This window comes from Lutra lutra, chromosome 4 (assembly GCF_902655055.1).
Source record: "Lutra lutra chromosome 4, mLutLut1.2, whole genome shotgun sequence".
NCBI classification, from domain to species: Eukaryota; Metazoa; Chordata; class Mammalia; order Carnivora; family Mustelidae; genus Lutra; species Lutra lutra.
Genome location: NC_062281.1, coordinates 159,267,462 through 159,292,307, shown reverse-complemented (window position 1 = coordinate 159,292,307; position 24,846 = coordinate 159,267,462). Strand labels below are relative to the sequence as shown.

Below are 24,846 nucleotides of genomic sequence, written 5' to 3'. Positions count from 1 at the left end.
CTGCAAAGGGCCCAGGTAGGTGAGAGGAGCAGATGGAGGGTGTTCGGGCAGGAGCAAGGTGGACGGTGGGAGATGAACCTGAGGAGGAGGCTCCTAGACACCAGACTCCACAGTTCAGGTTCTTGCCGGTGGCCAACAGGGAGCCATGGGAGGATTTTACACAGAGAACTAACACTCTTCAAGCAGTTGTTTAGGAACTAAGACCAAAAATGACAAAAGTTCTTAATTCTATTGTTTTGTTCCTCCAGACTCCCCAGCCACTCATTCTGGGTTACTGTCTCCTCAGAGGCCTGTGTTCGCTGTAGAATCAATTTTTAAAATCAACTTGCTATCAACTCTCACTTTGAAATGCTATTCAGCTGGTTGCAGGGACAGAGATGGGGGGCTGCCTCCACAGACATCTAGCCATCTGGCCTTTTCTGTGGAACCTGGCTGCGAAGCTCATTTGAATAATTGGTTTTGGCGGTGTGCACTTGTGGGTTAGACACCTGATTACACTGCCAGCCCCAATGTCCTTTCATCCTCCTTAGAAACATTGCTCGGGTTACATAAAGCAAGAGAGTGTTTCTGGGAGGTGAGGCTCTGTCTGGTCCCTGTTGTCGCTTATACTTTGTCTTGACTAACTGTGTGGCTCACTCACTGTGTGACCTTGAGCAAGTTACTTAGCCTCTCTGTGGCTCCATTTCTTCTTTGTTCAAAGAGAAAGAGTGATTCCCACCCTATCTATATGCCACAGGCTTCTACCAAGGCTCTAGGAAAAGCCAGGGGAGTTGGGAAGTAGCAGAAACGCAAGTGGGGAGCTATATGTTGAAGAGAGATACATGTCAGGAAGCAACATGCATACAGGCCGCATTGGGAGAGGGATGCCCCCAGAATGTTGGGGAGCGATGTGCATGCAGGCTGTATCAGAAGTGTGTCCGCAGAATGGGGCCTGGGATGGTCCTTTCCAACTCCTGTTCCACTAGCTAGCTCTATGAACTTGAGGGACTTTGTTAATCTATCTATGCCTCAGTTTCCTCATCTGTAAAATGAGAATAATGATAGAGTTGTACTGAGGATTAAATGGAGCAGTACATGCAGAATGCGTGTGAACGGCGGCAGGCCCTGGAGGTTCGAGAGATGTTGGCTACGCATCACCACCATTGTCGCCATCGTCGTCATCATCATAACTGATCAGTCCTGGACACTAGGCCTCCAAGACAGACAACGACATACATCTGGAGCATGTTCAGAGGACAGCAGGAAGGACGGGGAGGGAACTGGATTTCAGGTTGTATGTGAGCAGGTTCAAGGTTCTGGGGGAACAGGCGCTGGCAGTGGTTTGAGTGGAGAATGGGGAAACGTGGGGACACACAGTCTTCAGAGAGCTGAAGTGCCACCATGTAGAAGATAGACTAAAAACAGAATAATCCTTTGGGAGGGGAGTCGAAGTGCTGGGCTGGCAAGTTTAGCCTGAGTCCCAAACCTCTCTAGCAGTTTGAGCTAGTAGCTTGGTGATACTTTAGAAGGGAGGGAGCCACCCAGGCGTGGAGGTAGACAAGAAGAGGGGGGCCCAGCTATCAGTCAGGGACACTACTGAAGGGATCCTGGCCCTGGGTAGAGCGCTGAACTGGCAGTCTCAGCTCCTCTCCTACTGCAAGGCTGACAGTGCTGGGACAGAGGCCTTGAGAGGTAGGGCGTGTGTGTGTGTGTGTGTGTGTGTGTGTGTGTGGTGTGGGGGTGTGTGTGTGGTGTGTGTGTGGCGTGTGTGTGTGTGTGTGTGTGTGTGTGGTGTGTGGTGTGTGTGGCAGGGATGGGGGTGGAAGCAGCACAGTGAGAAGGGGCTGGCAGACCTCTTGGTGAGGCGATCCTTGCAATGGGCCTTTGGTTTCCATTTCTAGCATGATGAAAAGTGCACGGTTTTGATGCCATCAAAGAACAAATAGAATGCTGACATGTATTTTACATTTTATGTAGCTAATTATATGCTCTATCCCATTTTGGAAAGTTTAAAATATTTCCTCCTTTGGACGTTCGGGTGAGCAAGGTCAGTCAGTTATGATGTCTGTGTGTGTGCATGTGTGTGTGTGTGTTGGAAATACCTTGCCTAGTATCAGCTTCTGCTGTGCTTAATGATATCTTGCTGTGCTGATCTTTTTTACTGTCTGTGTCTGGTGAATTCCTATGTATCTTTCATCCTTTGAGAACACCCCCCCTCAACACACATCACTATCAGTCAGAGGGAGGCACAGCCTGCTTTCCGGACACCATGTAGCAGAAGGTGAAATCTGTAGGAGGCTGCAGTTGGCCTGCCTGGATTCATAAACCTGCTCTGACCCTTTCTGCCAGGGGACCCTGGCAAGTTCCTTGCTGCCTCTTTGCTTTCACTTCCTTCTGTATTTAAAACAGAGCCATAGAAATAGACTCATCAATACAGAGCCCAAACTGGTGATTGCCGGGGTAGGGGATGGGCAAAATAGGTGAAGGGGATTGGGGAGGGCAGCAAAACTGCAGTTCTAAAATAAATAAGTCCTGGAGATGGAAAGGACTACAGTTAATAATCTGCAGTGACGTATGCAGACAGACAGTGACTACGCTTACACTGAGCGCTGAGTACTGTGTGGAACTGCCCAATCCCTGTGATGTCCCCCTGAAACTGATAGGATATTGTCTATCGACTACACTCAGTACAACCGTGTAGAATTTTTTTCTCCTCTAGTTTTTGACCACTGTTTAAAAATCTTCTTGTGAATTAACTTGAGCTGTCCTTTAGTTTTCTCATAAGTTATTCAAGATTTTCTTAGGGATTTCAGTAGTTCCTCATACACGGATTAACTATTTCCCTCCCGTGTTCTTTAGTTTATTCAGTTTTAGGACATACAAGCGTTTCGTAAGAGAAAGATGGGCTCTAGGACCCCCTGGGCTGCTGGGAGCGCTAAAGGAGATGCTCTCTCTAATGCAGAGTTAGTCGGCACTTAGACATTAGTGCTATGAGCCAGGCCTCTGCGGTATCACACGCACACCCCTATAATACAAACACTGGGCTTCTTGTTGGTAGAGGCTGCCTCTGATTTTCATCTGCTTCCCTAAGGCCCAGTGCAGGGTCTGACACTCAGCAGGCCCTCAATAAACCTTTGTTAAATTGGATTTACTGCACCAGAGCATCCTGGGCTACGTGAGGATCACTAGGGCCAGGAGACACGATGTGGTGCGGATCTGCTGACAGGAGGGCCAAGCCTTTCCACCGCGGGGGCTGCGGGGCCTTGCTATGAAGCTGAATGATTTCTGCACAACCACAAGGGGTGTGGGGCTCTCCCCCACCTCCACGCTCCCAAGAAACACTGAGGTTTTCTGAGGATGAGAAATTTCACAGCATCCTGCTATCTTTTGGGTAACTGCGTATTTTATGATGACTAATAGGCAATTACTATGGTAATATTGCAATTCAGCATGTGTGAGGTTTGGGAAATGAGAAATTATGGGTAACTACTTTGGACTCATTTCTATGGTAACAAAAAGTAATTGTCATTAAATACCAGTTATACTGAGGCTGTACCTGGTAATTATAGATTTTTATGCCCAGAAACATAAATAAAACCAATAAATTTATTCAAAGGTCTATGACTGTTTACTTATACGTGGCTCTATGGGATACACAATGACAAGCACCTAATTAAGAAATGCAAACCCAACACAGAGTTTCATATTGTCAGATGGAGATGGAGAGTCTGTTTTTCAAATGCAAGGCAACTCGTGCATTGCACATGCTTGGAAGGAATCAGTCGCATTAGGGTCCTGGAGGGGGTGATGGAATGGTGGCAGCAGAAGGGACAGTGTGTGTGGGCAGCCACTTTGGAGGCAGGACACCTGGGACTGCCAACCCACCAAATCAACGGTAGAAGGACTCAGCCCATCGCCCCCAACCCCCAGTGGACTTGTTGTAAAGATCAAACGGGAGCTGCCTTGCAGCTTCTTGGTTCTGTAACACCTGAAGTTATAGCATTTGTCCCTCGAGAACCCAGGCCTCAGATCTCCCTAGAAGCCTCCGAGGATGCTCACAGTACTGAGGATGCATCAGTACTGGTACCGTTCTTATTTTTTTTTATCGTTGGTAAAATATACAAGACATGCAATTTACTGTCTTAATCATTTCTAAATGTGAAGTTCAGTGGTATTAAGTACATTCCTAATGCCGTGCTATCATCACCCCCCGTCCATCTCCAAAAGCCTTTTTATCTTGTCAACCTGAAACTCTGTACCCACTAAACCCTGACTCCCTATTCCCCCTTTGCCTTTAGCCCTTGGTAACCACTGTTCTACTTTCTGTGATTTTGACTGTTCTAAGTACTTCGTATAAGTGGAATCATGCAGTATTTGTCTTTTTGTGAGTGGTTTATTTCACACAGTAAAATCCGCAAGCTCATGCATGGTATTAGCCAGACCATTTCTGACGGTGCCTCTTCCCAGTGCTACTACTAACTGGCAGAAGATGCATTCCACCTCATTTTCCTCTTCCAAGAGGGGAAGAGGGAAATGGAGGCCAGAGGAAAGGAGTGTCTCGCCCAAGGACAAGAAGGCTCAGGAGGGTGGGGATCATTAGAGCTCCATTTTCTGCATCCACCCCTGGCTTGTAGGGCAAAGGCCCTATCTGGGGATTCGGAGAGTCCCTGCATACACCACGTGACTTCAAACCTGGATCTTCACCTTCATAGCCTCAGTTTCCCCTCTGTTCAAATAGCTATAATAAAAATAGACTCTCCTTTCTCAAAGAGTTGTTGTAAAGATGAAATGTGGTTTTTTAATGCCTTCAAAAGATAATGTCTTGTACAGGAAAAACGTGTGGCTGCAAACCCAGATTCATGCCACACAAAGATCAAAACAAGCGGGCTTAGGAGGCCGCGTGCATGCAAGTAAAGGGTTGGGAAGGGGGGCACTCGGCCAGGGCTCCTCAGCCCCGAGACCGGAGCTCCACGCCCCCGCACTGTTACTAAACACTGCTGCTGAGTCTACTTATCCCCCTAGGAAATACGTGTCAGGGGCCCATTCTGTGCTGGGTGCTCTGCCAAGCTTTGGGGACAGAGGCGGACAAAGTCCTGACTTCATGGAGGCTGCTATCTAGAGGAGGAGGTCGTCCTTAAACAGATAGTCACAGGAATGCCCACGTGGTGACAACTGGGGCAAGGGCTAGGAAAGGGTGGGGCCGATGCCCAGAGAGGCCTTCCTATGAGCTGGCATTAAGCCTCAGAGTGAGCTGAAAAAAGGCCACTCTGGGGGGGTGGCCTAAGTGAGACAGCATGTCCAGTGGCCCCACGTCATTATTTCACACCATGGCATCATTGCTGTCCGTTGTGAAGTCATCTAATGACTGGGGATGGTTCCTGGGGACATGCTCTTTGCTGTCACCAGCTGAGGCCCTTCTGACTCCTCCTGGAGGCCACAGTTCAGGCACAGATAGTCTGGTTGGCAAACGCTGCTGCCTTCCATAGAAAGGGCATTATCTGTCATGCTGCAGCAGCTGCCGTCGGCCGTGCTGAAATACTATTTTACTATAAATACCAGAGTATAGGTACTTGTCCTGTGAAATATAAGTTCTGCATGATCAAACCCGGGAAATCTCCTGCCTTTCCCTCCTGGATTGGATTACATGTATTTTTAACGGAGAAGAAGGGAAAGGGGAGAGTGGGAGAGAGAGCAGATCCCTGGCCATGAGGGCGGGCCTGTGTCTCATTCTCCACACAGAGTCTGGCATACCTGGGGCGGACCTGCTTCCCTGCCTGCTCCTCACAGCCCACACAACCCAAGGCAGCTTATTTCACTTTCTGAGGCTTGAGAGACTGTACATCCTGAGGGGATGTTGGGAGGGAAAGAGGGCAGGGGAGGGGGGTACCTGATGGTCTGTGATCCAACCTGTTTCCAGCAATGGGATGAGATCCTCTGAGGTCTGGAGCTGTTTACAGCCCTGAATTCCGCCAAGTACCCTTCCCTCTCTCCCCAACTCCCTTCCTTGCTTCCTTTGCTCCTCTCTCTCACCTTTCCTTCAGTACTCAAGCTAATTTGGGTAGATTTTCATTATTTGCTAGCAGAGAAATCTCGGTGAACACCCTCCTTCGCAAACTTGTGTGAGGACTAAATGAGGTAAGTGTAGGAGAGCTTGACACGGCACGGAGCAGGCAAGCAGAATACTTGAAGTGGTATTTCCCAAGATGGGTTGAATAACCTCTGATACCACTGGGGGCTGGGGGGATGCAGAGGGGGGGAAACCAGCTGTATAGGGTTCCTTGGGTTCCCCAAAGGGTTCCTTGGTTCATCTTTGGGAAACACAGGGTACATTTTCCCCTCTTGAGATTGCTATTGATCAGCACATTCAGAACTGAAAGATCTTCTTGTAAGAGAACACAGTTAATTTTGCTTAACTCTGTGTTTCCCAAACTCACTCAAACACCAAACTCCCTTCTGCCCTACATTGCCTAGGGAAGTGCCCCCAGGATTGGGCCACACTGCTGCAGTCAATGAGGGCTGGCCTGGAGCCCCTCTAAGGCATCTTGAAGCTCTCAATCCTGAATATTATTACTTTTCACCTTCTCCAAATCTTCAGTAGTGAATTGTCATGACTGATAGGCTCTTTGTTGCAATTCAGAGCTGTTTTAGCAATAGGATTAATGCCTATGGTTAGAGATTTGCTCCGGCTCTTATAGAGAGAAATACATATTCTCATGAGGAAAATATTGAGGGTTTAGACTTCAATAGAGAACCATTTGTGAGGGTTGGCACTCTTTTACCCTGAAATCTCCCAATCAGAAAATCTGGAGATTGAAGACTTATAGAAAGCATCTAGTTCCCCATCACCATCCCAGCGGCCATCAGAAGCCCTGAGAGGGGAAACATTTTGGTCAAGGTCACAGACCTCTTTCCATCTCACCATCCCTGTACAGCAGAGGATGACATAAATAAGTGCATAGAGTGGACAAAATTGACCTCTGACCACTGCTGCTCTTGTAATTAAACAGAAATGTTAACATAAATCAAATGGTCTTTCCACCACCATTACCGCTAACAATGCCTTCTGTCCAGGGAAGGTGGAAAGGCATTGCTCTCAGGCCTGCAGCAAGCCATAAAACCTGCCGGTGCTAATGAACCATTGCTTGAGCCAATTAAGATAGGAAGCAAAACTGTCTTTAATTAAGGCATCATGTGTCCCATGGGCTCTCTCTAACTTATACCCAGAGGTATTGGGAAGCCCCGCTGGACCCAGTTGCCATGCTTTTGGAAAGCAGTAAACCAACTCTGTTTAAAAGGGATCTGTCTGGGTATTGAAAAATCTGGGTTCTAATCTGAGCTGTGTAGGCTTTAGTTTCTTTATCAGTAAAGTCATCCCTTTCCTTCACTCGTGTCCATCAAATAGTTCTTGAGCATCTACTGTGGGCTGATCCCTGCAGCCAGACACCATGGACACAAGGACCACAAAGGCTCAGTCCCTGCTCTCCGCTGGCCTGAAGTCAACAGGGTCCACGCAATGGGATAACTCTTGTTCAATAACCAGGCCTGTGGGTGCTTAGAGGACGAAATAACTAATTCTGTTTGGGGGTTTGGGGAATGCTTTCCAGAAGGAGAGACACGAGCTGTGGTTTGAATAAGGGTTAGTAAGATAAGGAAGGGATAGCAGGTTCTGGCCAGAGGGCAGCCTTGAGGAAGGTAAGGATCAGGAACCAACAGGACATGTCTAGGGAACTAGGCTTTGCTTAGAGAGGCTACAGCAACAGTTCTAAGAATGGAGGGTGGGAAGTGAGGCAGAATGTGGACAGATAGTCACCAGGTCACATAGAGCCTCTTCTGCAAAAGCTGCAAGGCTGAATGTTACTTTGCAAGGTGTGGTACTAATCCACTCTAAAGATGTGTAATGTGCACAGTGAAATTAAATAACTAGTCCGTTTCACAGGCTGTGTGACTTTGGGCAACTCAGTTGCCTCAACTGTCAAATAAGAATAATCACACTATCCAAGAGGATTCAATGTTCTATTGGCAGATGATTCACTGGGCAGTGAAATTTTAGGCTATAAACTGTGGTGCTCAGCCAGGAGAAAGAGAGTTCAAGATCTGAGTGCATGAGTGCGTGTGGGGCAAGCTTGTATGCCCACATCAGAGAGAAATGCTGCTCAGATGACCTGGGATGCCACTCTCCTTCATCAGTGACCTCTAAGAAGAAACAAAATCAAAACAGTCATTGCTATCACCCCCATACGATATTCTGCCAAGCACATTTGTCTCCACCATTTCTTTTGATTCTCACCAGTGCCCTATCAGGTATGTGATTATTGCCTTCATTATGCAAGAGAAACTGAGCATCAGACCGGAAAGTGAATTCCCCGAGGTTACATGGAAGTGGGTGCCAAAACTTGTTCTAGTTCTCCTGACTCATGGCCCAGCAAGCTGACCAGAAAATCCTAGCAGGTTACCTCAGGTGACTGTGCATGAAACATCTAAGGCTCATTAAGTCACATTCTCAGAAACCAGGGTGAAAGTTCCTCTAATGAATTCATGAGTAATATGAAAATTTTCTCAAAAACATATCGCCTTTTTCTTCTCGCTTCCATCCCACCATTCCGTGACTACCAGCTTCCGGGCACACTCCCCTTGCTCCTCACCTGTAATTGCCTAGGTAGACTCCATCAGGGTTGAGCATTGGTGCAATCTTGAAGACCAGGTGCTCCCGTAGGACACGGGCAATAGGGTGCTGGCTTATAAGGAAGTCAATGATCCCTATGGAAAGAGAAAAAAATCTGGGTTAACCTCAAAGTGTTTCAAGAAGGAAGGAGCACATTTTCCTCAGCTTGGAAGTAGTAAGAGCTCCGAAGGTGATTTTTGGCCTATGTTGTCAAGCATGGTGGGTGTCTGGCTATGGATTAGGTGTTGTCTGGTGAGTTTTATAACCATATCTCTGTTTCCAAGGGACAATTCAAGACATAATGTTGAAGCCCATGGGCAGATGGAAGAGCATGTGTCCTGCTGCAGAGTATCATGTGGGCGTCTAAGAAAAGAGCACTTGGAGGGCCTGGATTTTGACAGATAGAGATAGGGGAGAGGCAGGGTAACTCCAAACAATGAATTAAGAGCTACTCTCTAATGTCTAAGTGTTGACATAGGATTGGACAATTACAGGGTCAGGGACTCAGGGATCTAAACCCTCCTGTTGCTGGTGGTTACACGAGAAGGCAGAGAGGAGGAGGAATTTGGTTATAGTCACATGAGGAAAAAGAGGTTTCTTCAGTGTCCCAACTCTGCCCCTCTTCCCAGTTTGAGAACCCGCTGTTCACAGGCCCTGGTTCATGCTGCTTCTCCTTGCACCAATGCTTGCCTCCAGGTGATCAAATTTAGAAAAGGTGAATTCTCCATGACTCTCCAGCCACAATCAGGCAGGCCCCAAGTCTCTTCCTTGTATCTGACAGATCTGCCCTGTATCTCCATCCCTCTGCTGCTTGTCTTTTCTAGGCCACCACCACATATGGCCTGAATGACTGCGACCACTTTTGGAATGTGCGCTTATCAGAGCAGCCAAAGGGATCCTCCTAAAGTGCAAATCAGAGCCTGTTAGTGCCCTCATTGACTTCCTTCTGGTGATAGCCTGCGTAGCTTGACGATGGGTGCGGGGAGGAAACAAACAACCCAAGTTCTCACCCTACCCTTCCCTCCCTTCTCCACATTTCAACTTCTTCAGAGACCTGGGAAAAAGGAGGCGAAGCGGAGCTCTGGCATTCTGAAATAACTGTAATGTTGGAAAGCGGTAGGAGGGTGTACAAGCCTCCCAGAGCGTAGAAGGGAACACCTTTCCTGCTGGAGAGAGAAGGAAAGGCACCAAGGAGAAAGAAGCTTTGGAGCTGGGCCCTGAAAGATAAGCACGTTTTGACAGACATACAGGAGGAAGCAGCAGGGTAACCAAGAACAATCCATGGGCCAGAGGCAGGCACTTAGCTCCTGGAATGATAAATGGCTCCACAGCACATCCTGAAGCTGCTGTGACCAGTGAGGGACATCTCAGGCTTTCCATCAGGCCAGGGCTCAGAATCCATCGGCAGCCGAAAGCCAGTTGGACATCATTTACTTCTAGACCAAAGCGGCAGTAGACCAGATGCCCTAATTTATTTGTTGGTCTTCATATTAAAGCTGCAGTTTGCCAGTAAACAGGCAGGCTAATGATGCCAGGTGCCCTTGTTAGGGGCTAATAATTGCTTAATCTGTCCACTAATTGACCCCGGCTCCCGGGGCAGCCCTCCATCAAGGAGCCAGCCTGCGCTCAGGGCCTGGACACGCTGCCTCAGAGGATGGCAGAGAATGGCTTCTGGAAATGGAGTAGCTCATTGTGATCCATCCTCCTTCACAGATGAGCAGATTAATTGGGCTGCCAATTAGGCAGCTAATAAAAGGATGAGAGAAGACAAAGCCAGGCCAGAAGCTGCAGCCATCTAGAGCTTCCTCTCCCATAGTGAGTGTGGGGCAAGGAGAGGAGAGGTTTTAGACTCCTCTTGGCTGGAGGTCAGATACAGTTCAACAGGAATCATTCTGCATGACCAGAAGTGGGAGGAGAGTCTTTTGTGAATGTGTGTGTGTGTGGGGGGTGGCAAGTGGAGAGTAGTGTGAGGAGAAAAGTTGGAGAACACAAGGGTGGAGAGGAAATGCCACCCCCTGGCCACAGACCAAAAGCCTCCCATGGACTGAGGAAGCAGAAGGACCTGGGCACATGCATTCGGACCCTAACTGGTTATCAGCTGGAGAAGCTACTAGTTTTCTCTGGCTCGTTTCCTCAGCTTGATACAAGAGTAATAATACCCAATCTGGAAACTAACCCATGTGTCTGGGTTAGAACACCTGTACTTGAACTGCCTATACACAACACCTGGAAATGGTCATGTGTTTTAATCAACTCACTGAGATCGAGGATTGAGAGGCAACGAGGATAGAACAAGCTGAATGGAATTTGGAACTGGGGTCCTGGTCTGTGAGGTTTACTAGCTACATGACTTGGGAGCAAGGATGCTGACTTGAAGAAGCCAGCAAACCAGCCGTCGGAGAACCCGGTTTCTAGTTGTGCCTCCGTTACTGGGTGAGCTTTAGAAAGACTCCAGCCTACTCTCATCTTTAAAGTTAGGAGAAAGAAATTGATAATTCCCAAGGACACATTCCACACTGTCAGTCTGGGATTCCATCCTTTTATTCCTCTCCCCCAGAGTTGAAGGGTCCTCATCTATCAAGTGAAGAGAATAATCTCCCTCCTGCAGGGAGACACAATCAACCTCCTTAGATCAGTCTCTGTACCTTTGGTAAACAAGTTCGCTGGGTCCTTGCTTTTGAACTGATTTAATCAGGAAGGTGGAAGAAAGCAGGACAATAGGAAGACTGGAGGCATGAGAGGCTGGGGAGGGGGAAGGAAAAGTGGTAGATGATCAGAAATTATAGCCAGGTCACAGAGCTCACTGCCCTGGGCTGACCTCAGCCTGGTCGTGATGAACCTCACCAGGCAACCCCAATGAGCTATTCGTTGTTATTTCTCCCAGTGTACTTGGTTCAGGTCATGGTACACAGCAGGTGCCTATTAATGCCCACTGGTAGACTGGCCCCAGGCATTCATTTGGCCTTGACAGAGTATAGGGTTAGCTGAACTGAAAATCACTCTTTCTATAAACATTCACAAGGCCAGGTCTGCACCATAAGCCTGGAATTGCAGGATACAGAAGAGTTCTTGCCCTAGCACATGCACGGTGGGAAAGCAACTCCCATTGTAGTGACAGGCAAAGGCTCAGGCAGGAGTATCTGGGGGAGCCCTGAGGACTCAGAGCACCTAGGAAGGGGCTGTGGAGAATGGAGATGTAAAAGATGAGTACAGTGAGTCCAATGAAGGGGTGCCAGGAGAAGGAGCTCTGGGCTGGAAGATCCCACACAAAGGCCAGAAGGTGAAGAAGAAGACCTGTTGGCTAAGGAAGAGCTCTTCAATTCAGGGGCATAGCTCCATGACTAAAGGCACAGACTATTCAAGCTATCTGGGTTTGAATAGCTGTGTGGCCTAACGTCTCAGGGACTCAGTTCCACATCAGTTAAGAAAGAAAGAAGAAGGGGTGCCTGGGTGGCTCAGTGGGTTAAGCCTCTGCCTTCGGCTCGGGTCATGATCTCAGGGTCCTGGGATCGAGTCCCGCATTGGGCTCTCTGCTCTGCAGGGAGTCTGCTTCCTCCTCTCTCTGCCTGTTTCTCTGCCTACTTGTGATCTCTTTCTCTGTCAAATAAATAAATAAAATCTTAAAAAAAAAAAAGAAGGAAAAAAGAAAACTACCTTGGGGATTGTTGTGCGGATCTCCATGAGTTAGTAGAAGCAAAGTGTCTGGCACATAGGATATGGGCCTGTGTATGTTGTCTGACTTTGCTCCCATTTGGTTTGGCTGAAGGTGCGGGGAAGAGAGGATGTTGGGAGAGAAAGGGAAGAGGTAAATAGGGATTTGCCAGTCCAGCTGAAGGATATGAGGGGCACAGGAGACCACTGCCAACGACAGGGACTGACCTGGGATCCCCCACTGCAGTGTGGAATGGTGTTTGGGCTCGGTGTCCTGAAGGTGGGCAGAGTGGAGGCTAGGGGTAGGCCTAGCAGAGAGCCAGCGAATATAGAGTCTTGCAGGCAGGAACCGGGGTCTGACATGGGGCTGATCTGCAGTGACCAAGGTCCAGGAAGTCACGAGGATATAACAGGTGCAGGGGAAGCAGTGTGGATAGATGGTGACACTGAGAAGGACATTACCTGTCTACCATCCCCAAGAGCATCACCACTCTTCACTGAAATGACACAATCCTAGGGAAAGCTGATCCCCAAATGACAGAGATTAAGTTTCTGGTCCTTGGAAGAAAGGGGCTTCAAAATGGAAAATAAGTTCAGTTACAGAAAAGTCTGGAAAGTTATGTTTTCTGTACCCTGGAGGTTTGGGGATTGGGGCTTGCATCTGCTATTCAAGTCCTTCTTCCTGCCAGACTGTGAGCTCCAGGAAGGCAAGGATGGGTCTACCTCTTGGCCACTCTCTTGCCAGCATGTAGCTCAGCACCAGGCACAGGGAATGTCCGCAGTAGGTACGTGTGACATGAAGGAATAAAGATGGACCCGGGATGTGCACTGTATGCTCCTTAGTGGGGCTGAACTGTAATTCTATTGGCTCCATGTACAGGGATAAAAAACAAAGTCAGGGTGGTGACATCACTTTGCTGATGTCTCATAGGGGCCTCAATGGGTTTCAGATCCAGTTCTACAGGCTTCAAAGTGGTACCCTTCCCATTAAGGCAATATGGAAGAATCAGGAGTCAATTTGCATGGGATCTGTAGAATGTTTGCATATACGTCTTCAGGAGTTTCTCTCTAGAGAGTTCTGTGTGAGGTTGCTGTTGCCTCTGCTAAGACGCAATCTGTTGCAATGGGAGGAGCCCAGGCTTCAAGCAATACACTTGGGGGTCTCTGTGGGACCCAGAGTGGGGGTCACACGAGAACAGCCACTCTAGGCCTTCCCCTCGTCAGGCCCCTGTCTGCCCTGAGCTGAGTCCAACAACCTCAAATCAAGGAATCACAAGGAGTCTGGCCCTGAAGAACCTTCCTGGTCTTGGTTCTGACCTTTCCACCCCCAATGCTTCCCATTTCACAGATGAAAAGACAGAAGTTCAGGGAAGTGAAAAGCCCATGACCACCTCTTAGTGGGTCTGGTGTTTACACAGGCTGTAAAGGATAGAGAGAGACAGAGGAGAAGAGGCGGCATAGGTGAGGGATAGGGGTGGGAGGAAAACAGTGGGGGAGGGGAGGGGAGCAGGGGCAAAAGTCACCACCTCATGTTGGGAAACATTAGGTTGTTCTTGGTCCTAGTGGTTGTGAGTGCATGGAACATGTAGGTGTGTGTATCTCCCCTCTCCTCCTCTTATCTCCCCAGGGTAACCCCAAGGACTGAGCTCCCTGAGGGATGGTCAGCTCTATCTCTTTGTCTGAGCCGTGGGGGGCCCCGTGGCACATGGCAGCAAGGCTCACTTAACCCCCACAGCAGGACCATATTTCTGCCTCCATTTTGCAGGTAAAGGAACAGAGGCTCTGAGAGCTGGGAACTTGCTGAAGGTCTAGGCCGGGAGGTGGAGGTGGTAGGACTCACACTCGGGCCTGCCCAAGTCCAAGGCCTTGGCTCTGCCCACTTCCCCACGCTGCCCTCTAAGGGGTGGTAGGCCTTGCTCATACTAGATAGCATAATTTACTGGTTTGACTGATTCAGTTACGAAGGGTCTGCAGAGGATAAGTGTTCTGCCACTGGCACTTTTCGGAGTTGTCCCAACAACCCCCGAAAACTTCAGTGAAAGAACATTCACTCGACCAGAAATCAGACACCTGACCAAACCTCGGACCTGCAATCTGTTCTTCCTGGAGCAGAATTGAGGAGGGCTCCGCTAGCTGCTCTCTCAGGAAAACAGCAAGGAAGGAGGTGGGCTGGGGCACACGGCCCAGAAGCCACACACCCGCGTTTGCACGCCTTGTGGGTGTCAGAGTAGCCACACTGGACACCTGCCAGGTGCTCCACAGTAACACTTCCTTAGGGCCAAGGGTATTCCAGACACTGTCCTAAATGTTTTATGGCTACGAACTCATTTAATCTTTACAATCACCCTATGAGGCAGGCTTCCTACTGTTATATCCCTTTCAAGATAAAGGAACTGAGGCACAGAGAGATTACACAAGGTCATGCTGCCCTACGTTGAGGAGCTGGGGTTCAGGGTCAGGCCGGCTAGCTCCACACACTGTGCTGCGGGGCCCCTCCCAAGCTCCTTGGACCTTTCCTGTCTTGGCTGGAAAATGAGGATAGTTTGGCCTCCCGTATGCCAGGAGTGGGGTTTGGGGCAGCCAAGGGATAACTGAGAATCCCCCATCCAACCGCCAAGCGGGGCCTTGAGGAAATCTGAGCCTTGCCACCTTTACCGCCGCCCCTCAGAGTTCTAGGACAACATAGTTTCCCTCTGCTCCCAGCAGCAGGTGCGTCAGCAGCTCAGCTGTGAGGACCGTGCTCCCAGCCAGATGGGGAGGTCCAGGCCCCACATGTCTGTTCCCCACTCAAGGTCACTGAGCCAGTTAATGTGAAAGAAGCATTAACTGGGCTGGAGGTATCTCAACCGTCCTTCTAGGCTCTCCCTAGAACAAGGTGGGCTGGGGAGGGGATCCAGCTGGGCCCTGTGGGGCTGTGGTCTTGCCTATCTCCCACTCAGTGAGAGACCCAGAGAGACGGTGCCTTAAGGTGTCTTAAGCTGCCTCAAGAAAGGGCAAATTGTGTCTCCAGAGACAGGTACAGAGATAGGGAAGGAAGAAGACATGCGGCCCAGGCCACATCTGCCATGAATTCACCATGTGTCCTGGGTAAGCTACTTCACTTCCCTGAGCCTCCCCGTTCTCATCTGTAAGTGCACATCAACTGTTGTGGGGTACCCAGGGCTCACCAAGCTCGGCCTTCCAGCACTTCCCATCCCTGAGTGGGGCAAGAGAGCTTGTACAGGCTTGGGAGTCCCAGACTCAAAGTCCCACTCTGCTGTCTACTGGCTCTGAGCTCCAACTTAGAATCCCAGAACCAACGCGGCCATTGTCCCCCATAGCTGCCCCATGGGGTAAACAAGATAATCCCCATTTTCCAGATGTAGAAACTGATACTCAAAGATCGAGCCCTAGGCATCAAATAGCTCACAGTTTAAAGGGAAGAAACAAATATAAATCAAATATGTAACAAATCAGGGTGATAAAGATGACCAGCGAGTAACCACAAGGCAGGTGCAAAGCAGAGGCTGAAGGGTGTGGGATGGCGGCCCATGCGGGGTTCTTGACATGAATGTTGGGAGACAGGGAGTGTTTGCTGGGCGGCAAGGGGTGGGCAAAAGAACAGCACATGTGAAGGCCCGGTGGTGGGAAGAAGTTTTCCTGTTCAGGGTTAAGTTGTATGGGGCAGGGATAGAATGAGGCTTGGGCCAGGAAACCTGGCAAGAGCCAGATGGTGGAGGGTTGTGAATGTCACGGCAAGGAGTTGGAGTTTATCTTGGGAAGGTAGAGGGAAGGCATTAAAAGGCTGTGCCAAGGAGTAAACATTGATGGAAAGCCTGTGGGACAGCACAGAGTCTATCAACTCAGTACCATCCAGATTCCTTTTTGGGAAAGCAGGCTCAGCAGAGAAATCCCCCGAGCGGAACTCAACTTCTCTAGGTCTCAGGCCTTGTCTGTAATGTGGGGTGGTGACCCTGCCCTCTGTCTGCTGCCCACAGAGGAGGTGGGCCTGGGAGTTTGGGCTCCCAGAGCTGAAAGGTTTGACAGTAAGGCTACTGTCTTTTTACAAACAAGGACAAAATAGTTGCATCCGATCAGCTGGGGGAACAGGTCTGCTGCCAAGTTTAGTAACTGACAGATGGCTGCCAGTAGAGGGGTTGGTCGAACCTGGAGGGACCTGGGAGAGGTTACTTCAAGGACAGTGCTGGGAGGAAAGAGGATGGAAGTGAGAAGGCCAAGGAGTGAGCCGGGGGGACGACAGCGGGGAGTTGAGACACCCAGGCTCTTTGGAGCGGCTCAGGTTTGGGCAGTCACTCCCTCTCCCCCAAACCCAGGCTCCTGGTCTGAAAGAAGTGGAGAAGCGGTCAGGTCTAATGACAGTGCTGTATGAACACAAGCGGGAAAAGAAGACTCGCGTCTATGTGCAATAGTGCCTTAGAGTTTACAAAGCAGGTTACCTACAGCATCTCAGAGCACCCTGGGGGAGGGGGTGACGTCCATTCTAAGTGTCTGCTGAGTGCCCGGCATGGGACTGGGTGTGTGTTTGCAGGCGTCCTACCCCAGCTTCATGGCAGCCTTTGCAAACAGGTATTGATATCCTAATTGATTTTATGTTGAAGGAAACTGAAATCACACTGCTAGGAAGTGGCAGAGCCAATGTTTGACCCTAAGACTCTCTGATGGCAAATTGCCAGATACTTCCATGATAATCCGCAGTCTCCCTCAAGTCATATTATTTCTATGGGTTTTGTGTTTTTTAAAATCCCTTTGACCTGAAGGTCATTTGGGGACTAAAAGGAGATAAATTACTTAACTTCTCCAAACTTACATAATTGTATGTAAGAATACGGTTAACATTAATTCCTATGATGTAGAAAAATTAATATAATTAAAATAAATTATATTAATGAAAATAAATAATAAAAATAAAATATGTAAAGTGCTTAGAACCGTGCTTGGCACATAGATAGTATCACATATTTAATATATGATATATGCACTAGATAGGTAAAAATGCAAGTGTATTGGTGAGAATGTGGGACAGTGGGAACGCTCAGGCATTGCTGGTGGTAGTGTAAAGGTCTCAGAGAAAAACCTGCGGAGATCACACAAGTCCTGTGACCTTCCATGTTATATACCCTGGAAAAGCATCTGCACGTAGGCACAAAGCAACGTACATGAGGATGTCTGTATCAGCTCTGTCCATAAGAAAAAAACACTGTAAACAAATGAATTGTCCGGGAGAACAGACAGAGAAGTTGAGGCACCTGTCAGACATGGGCTAGGGTACCTGGTGAAAAGAAGTAAACTCCAGCCACACCCACCACCACGGATATTGGGTGAAAACAAGGGCCAGGGTACACAGAGTGATACTGTTTTTTAACTTTATCAAAAAGCTAAAAAAAACATGTGAAACAAGACCCTAGATGGTTTAGGAATGCTTATATGTATAGTAAAACTATTGAGAAAGATAACAAAATACAAACTCCCAGCTACCTGTGGGAGGAGGAAGGGAGAAGGGAGGACAAAGGATTGAAAAGGAATAGATAATAGTCTTCTTCTGAAGCTGGTGAGTACCCTGGCATTCATTAAATTGTTATTTGTGTATTATTTATTGAATATACTTCTTTGTTCACTAATTGAATATATACGTATATATACACATGTATGCATATAGTTGACTAAACATATATTTTATGTGGGCTAAATATTTAGTAACAAATGACAATGCAATTATAAAGAGGTATATTTGAGATGAAAAATTGTATCTCCTTTACCTCTGGTTGTCTGATACAAAGCATGTTTCCTTGCTCATGGTAGGTATTTCAAAAGTTGTTTGTTAAGTGAATGATTGAATAAATGAGTGAATAGATATCTTCTAATCCTTATCGCCTCACTTCCTGCACTCCTACCCATATACACATTGGCCTGGGGCCAGATTTCTTAATTTGATAAACCACTGGAGAGAAGAAAACCCAGGCTAGGGAGTGTAGATGATGCCATATGGCTTATCCTCATCATGACACATAGGACAGAACTCCATTCAGCCCTGCCCATCTATCCATCCAACCATCCAACCATCCAACCATCCATCCATCCATCCCTCTATTCATTCTTCCACTAATACATGTAGTTAGTAAACATTTATTGAAAGAAATACTAATGGAGATCAAGTGTAACCTCTTTAGAAGCAATGTAAATTCATATCCAAGATAATGACTCTGCATATGGCCACACTGTCCCAGAGGCCATCATGGTGCCCCAGTTGGGTGTGGGGGGAGGCACAGAATGCCCACGAGATTTTGCAACTCACCTTGGCACACAAATGAAGAGGGTGTTTCCCCTGGGTGCACTCGTCCCGTGATGAACACTACCTTCTGCTCTGCCCCTTCCCGAAGGTTGTCTGTAAGAAAAAATGGAAGGCGGTTGCTCAGGAGAGCAGGGAAAGCTGGGACTGGGAGTTGGTATGTGGGAGAGAGGGGCAGGGAATGGACTGGGTGCTTTACATTCATTTCTTAAATCAATGGGTTAGAATCATTAAGGCCCAGCCATTGCTGACTAATTAAATTATGTCCCCAACTACCCAATATTAAAAGACTACATTCCTATTGGTGTAATTGATCATGTTAATATTACAATCATCTGTAGATGTCATGAGTGAAGCCAAATCTCAGATCCACTGATCGTGACCCTAGGCAAGTTGTGCATGCCTTCTGAGTTTCGATTTGCTAATCTATACATGTGGAGAGTATTAGTGATTAAACAAGCTTACACATTGCCTAGGACACAGTAAACACTCAGTAAATAATGGAGAAAAGAAATTAGCTGTTTCTCTTAGTCACAGTAGCAGCTACCATTTAATTAGTGCCTTGTGCATCAGGGACATACTATACATAGAGTTCTATAGAAACGTGTGTAGTTAATATTCCTTTTATAGAGGCAGACACTGATGCTCAGAGAGGTTACATAACTTGTCCAAAGTTATACAGCTAATAGGCGTGGGTCGAGCTGAAATGAGAACTCAAGCCCTTGTTTGGCCTTGATGAAGTAACAGGGACCAGATTTCCTTTTCAACTTAAGCAACAAAATAATCGACACATATACAAAACAACTGTTCTCAGACAAGAGGCAGTGCCAGACTCATATATGGAAAAAAGGGCACAAATGAAGTTTGCCTTGCCTCTTTGCCTGGAGGCCCAATCCTGACCAAAGAACGGAGAGAGGTATCTTGAGCAGACCATGGAAATCTCACTGAGATTAAGCTTCAGAGAGTCTGAAGCAGGTGGTAGTTGGGGGGAAACTGCACATTTCAGAGTAGACAGAGCTCTGCGGAAAAAGAATCCCAGAAATCTGTCAAGGGGTCCTCAAAAGTGTTTGCAGGGTCTCAAGATGTGCATGCAGAGGGTGAACTCCACGATGCCGTGTAGAAATGACCGGAGAGCTGTGAACTGTGCAGGTGTTGGCTCACACAGGGCTAAGAGTCATTGGAATTCCCACCACCAAAGTGGTAGTCCTCACTGACCATTCAGGGCATTCAGGAGAGAGCCCAGAAGGGCCATGTCTTAGTGATGGGGCTAAACTACTCTAGACTCATTCTAATAACATTTGAAAATCACGAAAGGATCGAAGTGGACAAAAGAGACTTAACTGCTTGTCATATAAAGTGCAACTCTCTTTGAGGAAAGACAAAATCCAGATGCTTGACAATGTACAATTCACAGTCTCCAGCACCCAATAAGAATCACTAGACACGCAAAGTAGTAGGAAAATATGGTCCAAAATCAGAGCCTGAGCTTTTTCTGCTTCTATAGAAATCTCATTCATATAATAAGGTTTAGCTATTGTGCAAAGAGATTACTAGATAAAAGCAGGGGCCAAGAGTGATATTCCCAGAAGGAAGGGGCAAGAGGGTACTTAGTCCCTGGCCAAGGAAGGCCAAATCGACCCAGAACAGAACCACAATCAGAAAGAAGTCAGAAATCAACACTGAGAGAAGCTGGGTTAAAGAATAATACCTTCTGGGGTGCCTGGGTGGCTCAGTGGGTTAAGCCTCTGCCTTCGGCTCGGGTCATGATCTCAGGATCCTGGGATCGAGCCCCACATTGGGCTCTCTGCTCCGCGGTGAGCCTGCTTCCCCCTCTCTCTGCCTGTCTCTCTGCCTACTTGTGATCTCTCTCTCTCTCTCTGTCAAATAAATAAATAAAATCTTAAAAAAAAAAAAAGAATAATACCTTCTATGTTGGAGGATGATCTGGAGGGAGAGTGGAGGCAGAAATAATTAACAGGCTTTTTACTTCTGAATTGCTTAGGACAGGTTATTTTGAATGTGGTTTATGATCTCAACTGTTGATGTACCAAAGTCAGGGACCATATATATATGTCTATATATAGATATATAATCTTTATATATATGTATTTTATATAAAATATATAAAATATAAATATATATTTAAAATACTTAAATATAAATAGATTTAAATATAAATAAATATATTTAAATATTTTAAATATATATTTATATTTTATATATTTTATAGATATAATAATATATTTTATGTATATAAACTTTATTAAGCCCAATTCTCTTATATATATATTCTCATATATGTATGTGTATATATATATATATATGCATATATATATATTTATATAAACTTTGTTAAGCCTGATTCTAAAGGCTTGGAACTTGCCCCGTCTACTGGGGTGACCGGTACTAAGGTTACTGCTTCCCTAAAATAGGCCTCTGAGAGGCAGCAAGAAATACAATGGAGCCAATATTCATTTCTTTTTTTTTTTCTTCCCCAAAATATGTTCTCGAGAACTCACCCTATGCTCAGTTCTGTGCTAGACACCTTTAGGAACAAAGGGAGAGAGAAGTTTATGGTTTAAAAGAGGAGTTAGACACCTGAATATTTTTTAGACTGAATGCAAGCCCCTTCAGGGAGAAGCAGCGATTTTCATGGTTATTTTTAATACCATTCCCAGGACCCTGTGTGAAATAGCTGCTCGGGAATTGGCTATCAAATTAAAATATACTCATGTAGGTATGGCTTAGATAAAAGTCATTTAATTTTCTCACACCTCTGTGAAGTGGACAGTACGAAACCCATTTTATATAGGCAAAGGGACTGAAGTTCACAAAAGGAGGGGACATGCCCAAGGTCACCCGGCTCCCGGCCTAGGACCCCTCTCGCTAGCCTGTCTCCTCCTGGATCGACTAGCAACAATGTCAGATCCCATGCCTGCATTTCCACCTATAATGTGCATAAGAGAGTTTGTTTCTATCCCTTCTAGCTGGTGGAAGTTGAGCTATTGCCTTTGTATTTATATTGTTTTTTCACTTACAAAACAAAAAGTGAAATGCCACCAAGCCCTTTTAAAAAACAGTAACACTGACCCCCATCTATCCCCGCCATCCAGAAATGATAAATAGCATTGCTGAGGCCCTCGGTGAACGCTCCCTTTATGGATGTCTCCCCTGGCCTGGTATCAACTCAATTGCATTCAGTGTTTCTGCTGACCACAGAGAAATGCAAAATGGGCATTCTATTTGCACACTAATTTTACTGAGCCCCTGCGTCTTCATAAAATGATAACACGAGGCTAATAAAAATCAAGCATCTCGGGTGCTAATATAAGCAAATGTTGATGCAGGCAGGTAACAAATTGCTTTGTCATTTAAGAGGCCGTAAAAGAGCATTATAATCATCTTTAGGCAAAATGGATGGGTCGCCTTTGCTTAGCTTTTAGCTTTCATTTGCAAAATCAATTTAAGGTAATGTAGCTGCTCTGAGGTGGTGTGACATGGGACACCTCCCCCCAACCCACCCCCCCACCCCCCGCCACCCTGTCACCGCATCTCCAGACTCACGCAAAGCCAATTAAACATATTCTTGGAGGAGGGGTGATGGAGGAAGTATGCTTGAAGAAAGCCAGGGTGGAAAGCAGCTGAACAATGAAACCAAGAGCAACTCGTAAGCAGTGATGAAACTGGAAGTTCATTGAGAGGGACATGCTCAAGGATACGAGGGCACACTCATGAGAAACCAGATAGTTAAGGTGTTTGAAGCCAAATGTACTTTGTGTAGCATCCCACCACACATACACACCCTTTTGCCATTATACGCCACTATCATCCACTATTTCCTTATTTATAAAATATTTATCAAACACATACAGGGTAGCCAGGCACTACCTACTATTACCTTCATTTTACAGAAAACCAAGGCCAAGAGACATTAAATGACTCACTTTAGTTCTCCCAGCCCAGGACGGGCAGCGTGAGGCCCCACCCAGGCAGTCTGACTCCACCAGTGTCCTTAAACCCCATGCTACTCTGCTTCTTGTGAAGAAGGACTACAACAGTAACCAGTTACAAGAGCAACCAAGTGATATTTGTTCAGTACTTACTCTGTGCCAGGCACTTCACATCTATTACCTTAGCTAACTGTCATAGTGACCCAATGAAACATCTATTATGCCTACCCCTATTTTATAGATGAGGAAATTGAGATCTAGAAAGGTTAACAACATGTCTACACCTGCATGAGTGGCGCGTGTGGGGGCCAGGATGAAACCCCAGGTCTTACGAATCTCAAATACATGCTCTTCATACGTCTTGGAGATTAAATAGGGTTCATGGGGTGGTTTTAAAAATACATCCACAAATTCTTCTTTGTGAATCTCTTCCCTTTGAGGGGTGGAGATGAAACCCTTTCCCTTCAGCGTGGGCTGGACAGACAGGCTTGCTCTAGCAAAGAGCATACTGGTGGGAGGGTGGTGAAGGCAGGTCACTCTTTTGAGATTAGGCTATAAAAAGATGGTGGTTTCCATCTTGGGAGCTGTCTCTCTCTCTCTCCTTCATCGCTCACACTGAGGAATCCGACTGCCATGATTTAACACTCAGGTAGCCTGTGGAGCCCTCACCTGTCTGGTCAGGAACTGAAGTACCCAGGAACAGAGGCCAGCCAAAACCATGTGAGCAAGTTTGGAAGGGTATCCTCCAGTCCCACATGACCACAGCCCCGGCACCATCCTCCAACCTCCTGAGCCAGGGCTGTCTAGCGGAACTGTCCCTGCCCTACTGGCCCAAAGAAACTGGGAGATGATAAGTCATTGTTCTAAGATGCTGAATTCTAAAGGAAGTCGTCAGGCAGCAACAGATTAATGAATCCCCCTGGAGATGGCCAAAGAAACTTTGCGTCTTACCTATGGATGCCCAGCCTGAGTAAGACCAGAGCCGTAACCCTAGTGTCAACATGGAGGGAGAGCCTTAATAGATCAGGTCAGTCATCAGTGGACCTGTGGCTGCTGTAGGTGCTGGAAGATGCTGAGAGGCCCCACAGAGCACTAGTTGGGACCTCTGAGGACAAAAGACTCCCAGAAGTTCATGTGGTCAGTCTGGTTTCCCTTGTCTTCTCTGACGGCAATTCTGACAGTAAGTTGTCCTAGGGAGTGAGCTGTTCTGTGGAGGAGGAAGGGGTGGAGAGCCGGAAGGAGAACGTGGAATGTTGCAAAAGGAAAAGGATTTTTTTCCCTCCAGATCTAAGCCTTTGTCATTTTCTTGACTTCATGATCCCTGACGGCCATCATGAAGGCAAGAAAAGATCTTCCGACTGGTTTCCAAGCCAAACAGATTGCCTTGTTTTCTCAAATACTCTCCAGGCACCAAACAGGTCCATACTACCATGAAGCCAGAGAAAAAGACATCCTGTCAGCAGTACCAGCACAGTTCGCTGGCACCTGCTTGCGGGCCCGTTCAGGACAAGAACAGCCTCGTTCCTGGTCTCCGTGTCCTGGCACCATCTGTGCCAGTCCATCCCCCACCCAGCCACAAAACCCATCTTCCTAAAGTGCAAATGGGAGCCTACCACTGCCCCTGCCTGCAACCTTTCAGCAACTCTGTGCTGTCCTCGGGCAAGTCTAGCCTCCCGGGTGTGGCTCCCCTCATGTCTAGTAGCTGGTGGCCGCTCCGGGCTCCAGCCCTTCCCCAGGCCCCAGCCTCAACCACCTCCCAGCGGCGTCGTGAGCATGAAGGATCTCCCACACCTCCACACTCGGGTACACGTTTTTCTCTCTGCTTGCAATGGCCGCCCCCATCTCATCTGTCTGGCTTACTCCTACTCAGACTTCCAGACTCTGCTCAGATGTGCCTCCTCCAAGGAGGGAGAGATGGAGCTCATGGACTTGTTCTGGGCCACGCCTGGTGTTAATGTGCTAGATCTGATCTCCTCAGCACAATAGTTTTGACTTTCCCCTATAAAATATGGCACGTTGAAGGTAAGGTGCAGCTGTCATTCTGCTGTTGGTACTGATGGCAAGGAGCGAACAGGAGCTGGGAACGATAGTGAGAACACGCTCAAGGAGCAGAATTTCTTATGCATACGTTTGTGAGAAAATGGGGTCTGGGAGGCATCGACAGAGCTTCCTTGGAGAACCTGTGAATACATCTGGGTAGAGAGGAGACTAGATGAAGGGCAAAGACATCCAGGGCCAAATCAGCCAGGCTGGACTGATGGTGAATCCCACAGGAGGGGAGGGGAGGATGAGGGACACTGAGAAAGACACTGGCCCCT

At 47.4% G+C, this 24,846-nt stretch overlaps 1 protein-coding gene across 2 annotated transcripts in view; it reads right to left on the bottom strand.

The window, feature by feature from the left end:
• LOC125096937 (BEN domain-containing protein 5) overlaps positions 1–24,846 on the bottom strand; it is a 1,594,254-nt gene that overhangs the window by 101,340 nt on the left and 1,468,068 nt on the right. For both annotated transcript variants that reach the window (XM_047724116.1, XM_047724117.1), the window contains exons 7-8: positions 18,585–18,674; positions 8,622–8,736 (exon numbers count right to left, since the gene is read on the bottom strand). In XM_047724116.1, the coding sequence (XP_047580072.1) occupies positions 8,622–8,736; positions 18,585–18,674 (205 nt within the window). The remainder of the gene's footprint in view (positions 1–8,621; positions 8,737–18,584; positions 18,675–24,846) is intronic.